At 49.5% G+C, this 8407-nt stretch overlaps 1 protein-coding gene across 1 annotated transcript; it reads right to left on the bottom strand.

The window, feature by feature from the left end:
* Window positions 1-3847: 3847 nt before the first annotated feature.
* LOC102994428 (ferritin light chain-like) lies at window positions 3848-5872 on the bottom strand. The gene is made up of 3 exons (XM_028486552.1): window positions 5780-5872; window positions 4108-4352; window positions 3848-4007 (listed from the first exon to the last, which is right to left on the bottom strand). Exons 1-3 carry the CDS (start codon window positions 5870-5872, stop codon window positions 3848-3850), a joined length of 498 nt encoding a protein of 165 aa, XP_028342353.1.
* Between the last annotated feature and the right edge of the window lie 2535 nt (window positions 5873-8407).

Raw genomic sequence — 8407 nt, forward strand, 5'->3', positions numbered from 1 at the left:
TACAGTACATAGAAGAAGCAGACCTAGGGATCAGCAGGTAGAAGTAAGAGTTACTCCTTTCCTCGTACTCTGAATGAGCCACTGGGAGAATCTGGGCTTCCCATCCTCACAGCTCTAGGCTCTGTAGGTCTTGAGGTCTGGGTTCCCAGCAGGGGGATGCTTCCACCAGGATAAACAAGAATCCCACTAAACTTTCAGCTATAGCAGCTACCTGACTGCTTCAGGCTCCTTGTGCCAAGAGACCGGCAAGCAAGAAGAACAGTCACCCTCCTGGCAGGTGAATTGACTGTGACATCAGCAGGAGACAGGGCTGCTGTTACAGAACAGGACAGAGACAAATACCTTCGACACTCCAGGTGACCCTCCTGAGTGTTTCTTGGTTCTTCTTTGACCGATTTTGATGGTAAATAGACAGATGCAGCATTCATAACTAAGACGAGCATGGTGACCAGGGTCTCAGACGTCTCAGGGATGAAGGTCTGGGCTGTCTGGCCAGGTACGCCACCTTGACCACCAGAGGAGCCAGCTGATGGTTAGGGGATCTAGAACAGGTAGTAAGGAGGGAGATAATGACTATACCAGCTGGAGTGTGAGAGCTGTAGCTAATTCCACTAGCTGTAAGTTTCCCCAGAAAAAGAGATGGATCAGAATCCTGGAGATGTTCTCAGATGGTGTTAACTTATGAAGCAGGAGATCCAGATGGTATGGAACTGTAGTGAATGCTGTGGTGTGCATCCTGATCTCCCGCGGGACCGAGGCACCCGCCACCAGGAGGCTTGCCCTTTAACGGATGGGACTGTCTTTTTTTTTTTTTTCATTAAAAAAAATATTTATTTATTTGTTTGTTTGTTTTGGCTGCTCTGAGTCTTAGTTGCGGCACATGGGATCTTCACTGCAGCATGCGGCCTCTTAGTTGCCGCGTGTGGGATCTAGCTCCCCAACCAGGGATCGAACCTGGGCCCTCTGCATTGGGAGTTCGGAGTCTTATGAATGGGGCTGCCTTGTCTACATTTAGGACCCGTGCTTGGGGGCGGCCCCAGCCAATGAGTAGCCTAATCGGGGGTACAAGGGCCTGACCCCCCACCATCAATTCAGGACAGTTCTGAAGGTCTAGCCCACTCCCTTGCAGGTGGTGTTCCTGAGAGCGCTCTGCGGTAAAGCACCCGCGTGCAAACCTCCTCCTCAGAGCGTTTCCCGGGGAACCTGGCCCAACACACTCTGCACATCCTCCACCACGCTAGTTAGTATCAAACTGTCGCCAAGATGGTTGTACCAACTTCCATTCCTACCAGCAACGCCTGAGAGTTCCATTTGCTCAACATCCTTGCCAGATCCTGGTATTGTTAGGCTTTTTATTTATAGCCAGTCTGGTGGGTGTGAAATGGAATTTCATTGTGGTTTGAATTTACATTTCCCTGATGACTAAGGAGGATGAGCACCTTTTCATGGGTTTACCGGCCATTTGGATTTTCACTTTTTGGGAACAGCGCCAGCTCCTTTGCCAGTTCTGGTTTCACAGACCCCCTCATTTAGTGCTACCTACTAGGGGAGGGAGTGCAGGATTAAGCCCAAGGCGGACTTAAATGGCTTTCCTGGAGGCCAGCAACCTCAATGGATCCTTCATCCTCCAATGACTTGACATCTGAGCGGTGTGAGATTTGGTGGACCATTCCCTCTCCCATCACCTTCTGCTCTTGGCTTCCCTGACAGTGAACAAACCTAGCTTTCTCTGCCTCTCTGGCTGCCCGCTCTCTGTCCCCTCTGCAGGCTCGACCTCCTGCAAAGGCTTAACCATGAATTGTCGGGGTTCCTCAGGGAGTAGTCCTTGGCCCTGTTTTCACCTTACTCTGACCTTCTCTCTTTTTTCCAAATCCCCTCTCCACCCTTCTCCACTCTGCTCTCTGTTTTGGGGTTTTTTTTGGCCGCGCCGTGAGGCATGTGAGATCTTAGTTCCCCGACCAGGGATCAAACCTGCACCCCCTGCGTTGTAAGTGCAGAGTCTTAACCTCTGGACTGCCAGGGAAGTCCCCTCCACTTGGCTCTCTGCCTCAGGAAGCCGATTATATGGATACCTTGAGTGGGCTTGCTTGTTCTTTAATTTTGGATTGGGTTTTAGTTATTGCTGCATAACAAATTACATCACAATTTAGAGGCTTAAAAATGCCACCATTTTATTTTCTCTCATGATTCTGTGGGTTGACTGGGGTCATCTGGGGTCAGTTCTGCTCCACCTGACGTCACATAGGGGTAGTCCACTGGGGATTCAATTGGAACATCCAAGATGGCGCTCTCATGTCTAGCAGCTTGGTGGGGATGGCTAGAAGTCTGGCCTCAGCAGGACTGGGAAGCCTGAAACTCTGTCTCTTTCCAAGGCATTTCAGGGCCTCCCCATCTCCCTAAGGCCTTTCCCTCCCACAGTCCTTCTGGTACAAGGGAGCCAGACTTCTTATATAGCAGCTCAGGGTTCCTCAAACTGCAAAAGCTGAAACTGCCAGATCCCCTTAATTCATGGGCCCCTAGTTGGCACTGCATCACTCTGCTGCCTCTGTTGGTTAAACAGGTCACTGGACCAGGCCAAATATAGCATGGGAAGGGACTGCACAAAGGCATGAACACCAGGCAGCATGATTCCTTCGGGACCATCTTTGGAGACTAGCCACCACAGTCTCCTATCTCGTCCCCAAGCTCCCTCTCTTGTGCAGAATGAATGTTTTCCCCCACTTTCCATAACCCCCCAACTCTCATCCCATTTCAGCCTCAAGGGCAGGCCAGAAGTCTGGTTTCTCATCCAATTGTTGATGAGGCACTTGGGCAAGGCTCCTCTTGATCTGAAGACCTGTGGACTAGAGAGAAGTCATCTGCCCTGACGTACCCAACATACAAAGATGAGACAGGAACTGCAGCACCACAATGTACACTCACATTCAAAGGGAAGACAGAGCAGTCACAGGTCCATCACAATTCTGAAATTCTTCTGCTCCCTGGGAATGGTTCTATTTGGCTCTTGGCCTCTGAGTCATCCTTGTTTTACTTAAGAAATGGTTCATGTTTGCCTGATTCCTGTCCTTAGGCAGTTGAGAGTCACAGAGTCTACATTTTGTTTTATAATGTTTCTGTTCCTTTCTTTAAAAAATGTGTTTTTTTACCTTTTGACACCCTTCACCCATAAAAGTACATATAATGTGTGTATATATGTAGACATACCTTATATGGTTTTTTTAAAAAATAAATTTATTTATTTATTTTTGGCTGCGTTGGGTTTTTTTTGCTGCTGAGCGGGGGCTGCTCTTCGTTGCAGTGCGAGGGCTTCTCATTGTGCTGGCTTGTCTTAGTTGTGGAGCACGGGCTCTAGGCGCACAGGCTTCAGTAGTAGTTGTGGCTCACGGGCTGTAGAGCGCAGCCTCAGTAGTTGTGGCGCATGGGCTTAGTTGCTCCGCCGCATATGCGATCTTCCCAGACCAGGGCTCGAACCCGTGTCCCCTGCATTGGCAGGCGGATTCTGAACCACTGCGCCACTAGGGAAGTCCCTGTATTTTTATTTTACATATACACACACACACAATTGGCCCTCCATATGCACATGTTCTGCATCTGCAGATTCAACCATCCACAAACCGAAAATATTTGGAGAAAAAATTCCAGGAAATTCCCAAAAGCAAAACCTGAATTTGCTGCACTCCAACCATTTTTTTTTTTTCCTGCAAAAAGCTTTATTGTTTCCATTTGGTCTGCGGTGTGGGAGAGGGCTCCAGGCTGGTTAAAAAGCTGCCTAGTGGCGGCAGGCAGAAGCCCTGGCACCAGGGGGTTGTCACAGGGGTCGTCAAAGGCCGCTGGGCTCCAGAGGCTCCTAGTCGTTGTGGAGGGTGATCCTTTCAAAGAGATGCTTGTCCAGCCCAACCTGGGAGCCGGCCAGCCTGCGGAGGTTAGTCAGGTGGTCGCCCTTCTTCCTGATGAGTTTCACCTCCTTATCCAGGAAGTGGCTCTCCAGGAAGTCACAGAGATGGTGTCTGCGGGGGCAGAACTCAGAGCATGCAGATCCAAGAGGGCTCGGTTCAGGTTCTTCTCCAGGACTGTGGCGACTTCCACAGTGTTCAGGTTTTACCCCACTCATCTTGGGACGGCTTCTGTGTGTCCTGGAAGTGTGTGCGGCAGCCACGCCGGTTTTGCATCTGCAAGAGACCCTCTGCAGCCTCGCGTTTCTCCCCCACCAACTTGCCCAAGAAGTGGTCCACGGCCTCCAGAGCCACGTGGTCTCGGTGGAAACAGAAGGCCAGAGAGAGCTGGGTGTGGGAGGCGCGCAGGCGCGCGTTGACCCGGTGGTCGATGGCGGCCTCCACCGCAGGGAAATAATCCTGAGGAATGTGGGAGCTCCGCTGATCCTCAGTGAGAGAAACTCCGAATATGGTGTTGGTTGGTCCCTGAAGCTGAGGCTGGCTGAGAGGTTGGTGCCTAAGGTTGTGGCTGGGAAAAAAGTTGAAGGGTGGTTGGAGGCTGCAAGAAGGGGCGTCCCTGGAGGTGCTCTGTTCAAACACTGTAGAAGCTAGAGACAGATTTCCGGGACTGCCGGTGCACTGCCCCTCCAACAAGCATTTGCACAGCATTTACTTTGTATTTACAGCTACTTATATAGCATTTACATTTTATTAGGTGTCATAAGTAATCCAGAGAGGATTTAAAGTATACGGGAGGATGTGCCTAGGTTATATACAAATAGTAGGCCATCGCGTATATAAGGGACTTGAGTATCTGTGGATTTTGGTATCCACGGGGGTCCTAGAATGAATCCCCCATGGATACTTAGGTACAACTATATACATAGAATGTCTCTGTTCCTCTCAGTCCAAATTAGTAAAATGAAAGCTTTTGTGCATTTCCTACGTATCAAATGACCTGCTCCATTAGACAAAAGCCACACTTAACATTTCTTTCTGACACAGACCCTTTGGGCCACATGCAAGTGCTAAGGGATACGCCTTCAGAGATTCTTGGAAGCCTGTTGTCTAGCTGAGAGGCTCTACCTACGCCGTACCCTGAAATGCATCTGAGGTCTCAAGAGAGTCTCTTGTATCTACATCCTTGATCTGATCTTGACCCGGAGGCCACATTTCACGGGAAGCACCCTGTATTTGATCTTTGCCACCAGGTACCTTCCCTCCCCCAGGTTCTTATTTCCTTTGAGACTCTTTATTGGGCCGTAGATGTTGGGAATGAGAAACGGTCTCATTTTCCAACCTAACAAGCTTGAGGCAAGGAGCATTTCCTATAGATTCCTCTGGAATACGGAACAGCTCTTTCTTTAGCTCATCCTCTATCCATCCCTCAGCTAAAATGAACCAGTTGATTCTTTCAACATTCTGCCTTGAAATCTTCTCAGCCAAAGCAACAGGCTATGAACTGTACTTTCTGTTTTCCACGATATCACAGGGAACAGTTTTACTACATTTTTCTGTCAGTACGTAAGTTGCATCCCCTTTGGTCAGGCTCCCGTAACAATTTCTCACATTCTTCCACATTCCAATAACAATCTCTTCAAGGCCCCCTAGCCTCTGCCCATTGCCCTGTTCCTAAGCCAATGTCCCATGTTTTCAGTGCTGTTTATTGGAGCCCCCGCCTTGGATAGCAATTCCTGTATGGGCTGTCTGTGGCTGAATAGCAATCACTCCAAAGTCTAAAACAGCGACAATTTATGATCTCCCAGTTCTGTGGATTGACCAGCTAAGCTCCACATGATGGCTGGGGCGGTGATCCTCTGGACCCTCCTCCAAGACAGCTCACTCACGTGGCTGTACCTTGGTGGGGACACCTCGGAAGCTGGGCTCAGCCGGGGCCCTAGGACACTGAGCCTCTCTTCTGTCACTCCTTGGCTTTTCATGTGATCTCTCCTGGCGGTCTCTTCAACAGGGCAGACAACACGGACAAGTTTCATAAACTGTCCTGGCTGTGCCCACTCCTCATCTGCCCCTGTTCCCGCCAGAAGGCTCCGACTCTGCATCCTTCTGACAGAGCAGCTGTCTTGTATGAGCCACCATTTACTGACCACTTGGGATTCATCTGTTCTCTCCTGGGCTGAGCCCTGTACTCGGGACCTGACATGTATTTTTTCTCTTAATGCTCAAGGCCGTCCCTGTTAGAGATTGCTTCCTCATTTCATGAAGCTGAGAAATGTTGAGTGACTTGCCCAAGGTCACGGGACGAGACAGGGGCAGAGCTGGACTGGAATCCAGGTCCACCTGACTCCACAGTCTGTGCCCTCTTCAGTCCACTGTGCAGACATCCAGGGTCAATCTGTGAACCCCAGAACAAGGTCACCATTGGCTGAGGAGCTTCTGGACTTTTTAGGTATAACGTACGTACACATGGTGAAGTTTACGAAGCACATGAATCTTCCATGTATAACCCAGTGATCTTTACAGATGTGCACCCCCAATCAACAAATACCCAGATCAAGATGCATAACACCTCCAGCTCCCTAACAAGCTCCCTCGTGTCTCTTCCCAGTCTATGCTCCTCTGACTTCTATCATCATCCATTAGTTCCGCATATTCTTGAACTTCATAGGAATGAAATCATAGCAGATGGGCTCTTTTGTCTGGCTTCTTAATGCTCAACATCATATCAGTGAGATTCATTTTTGTCTGGCAGGTAGCATTAAGTAGCCCCTTTGTCGTGCTCTGTGGTATCCATCGTATGAATACAGCACAGTTTATCTGTTCTCCTCGGCATGGATATTCGGGTTGCATCCAGTTTGGGGCTATTATGAACAAAGCTGCTAGGAATATTCTTGTACGTGTCCTTGGATGGACTTAAGCACTCGTTTGTCTTGGGAATGTGTGCAGGAGTAGAACTGCTGTGTGATATGGTAGGTGTAAGTTTAGCCTTACGAGAAACTTCCAGTTTTCAACAGTGTCTGCTCCATTTTACCTTCCCACCAGCTACGGATGAGAACTCCTGTTAGCAGATTGAGAGAGAATTCACACACCCTAAAATCCCCTCTTTTAAAGTGTATAATTCGGTAGTTTTAGGATACTCACAGTTGTACAACCATCACGGTGATTCCAGAACATTTCATCACCCCCAAAAAAGCCCCATGTTCATTAGCAGTCTCTCCCATTCCTCCCTTCTCCCTGCCCCCACCCCAGCCCCTGGCAACCACTAATCTACTTTTTTGTCTCTATTTGCCTATTCTGGACATTTATGTAAATGGAACCTTACAGTATGTGGCCTTCTGTGTCAGGCTTCTCTCACTTAGCATAATGTTTTCAAGGTTCATCCATGTTGCGGCATGTATCAATACTTTTTTTTTTTTTGTGGTATGCGGGCCTCTCACTGTTGTGGCCTCTCCCGTTGCGGAGCACAGGCTCCGGACGCGCTCCGTGGCATGTGGGATCTTCCCGGACCGGGGCGCGAACCCGGTTGCCCTGCATCGGCAGGCGGACGCGCAACCACCGCGCCACCAGGGAAGCCCACCCTGATTGGTTTCTTAACGGTTTGCAGAGTCCTTCATGGAGAGTGGGCACCTCAAGAACAGTTGCTGACGTGTTCAGAGAGATGCTGAGTAGAGGCAGATGACTACAAGCCAGCGCCAGGGTGTGCGGCCAGCTAAACCTTTAATCTAACCATTTGTATGCCCTGTGGAGGAAAACCTCATTTCATTTAGAGATGATGTTGGAGTCAACAATTTTTCTTTTTTTTCTTTTTTTTTTTTTTTTGCGGTACGCGGGCCTCTCACTGTTGTGGCCTCTGCCGTTGCGGAGCAAATGTTCTGGACGCGCAGGCTCAGCGGCCATGGCTCACGGGCCCAGCCGCTCCGCGGCATGTGGGATCTTCCCGGACCAGGACACGAACCCGTGTCCCCTGCATCGGCAGGCGGACTTGCAAACACTGCACCACCAGGGAAGCCCAACAATTTTTATATCAAGGCAAAAAAAAAAAAAAAAGAGAAAACAATGCTACAGGGAGAAATTTTTTTTTTCTTTTTCTTTTTTTTAAATTGAGCTGGTACTGTGGGCAATACCATTCCCCCTTTTTAAAAAAAATTTAATTTATTTTTGGCCGCTTTGCGTCTTTGTTGCTGCGCGCGGGCTCTCTCCGGTTGCGGTGAGCGGGGGCTACTCTTCGTTGTGGTGCACGGGCTCTAGGTGTGCGGGCTTCAGTAGTTGTGGCTCACAGGCTCAGCAGTTGTGGCTCATGGGCTCTAGAGCGCAGGCTCAGTAGCTGTGGCGCACGGGTTTAGTTGCTCCGCGGCGTGTGGGATCTTCCTGGACCAGGGCTCAAACCTGTGTCCCCTGCATTGGCAGGGGGATTCTTAACCACTGCACCACCGGGGAAGTCCTGAAATTTCTTTTCTTAATTACTGTTGTCAGAAAGCTGATGTTGGAGGAACTGTTAGAGAAGGAAAGGACGAGAC

Source organism: Physeter macrocephalus, unplaced genomic scaffold (assembly GCF_002837175.3).
Source record: "Physeter macrocephalus isolate SW-GA unplaced genomic scaffold, ASM283717v5 random_1393, whole genome shotgun sequence".
NCBI lineage: Eukaryota > Metazoa > Chordata > Mammalia > Artiodactyla > Physeteridae > Physeter > Physeter macrocephalus.

Excerpts from the sequence above, each read along its gene's own strand:
- LOC102994428 (XM_028486552.1), bottom strand. The coding sequence starts at position 5,872 with ATGAAAAGCCAAGGAGTGACAGAAGAGAGGCTCAGTGTCCTAGGGCCC. Across the intron at positions 4,353-5,779 it reads CCCCACCAAGGTACAGCCAC|GATTATTTCCCTGCGGTGGA; the intron begins GTGAGTGAGCTG and ends CACATTCCTCAG. Across the intron at positions 4,008-4,107 it reads CAGAAGCCGTCCCAAGATGA|ACACCATCTCTGTGACTTCC; the intron begins GTGGGGTAAAAC and ends CTGCCCCCGCAG.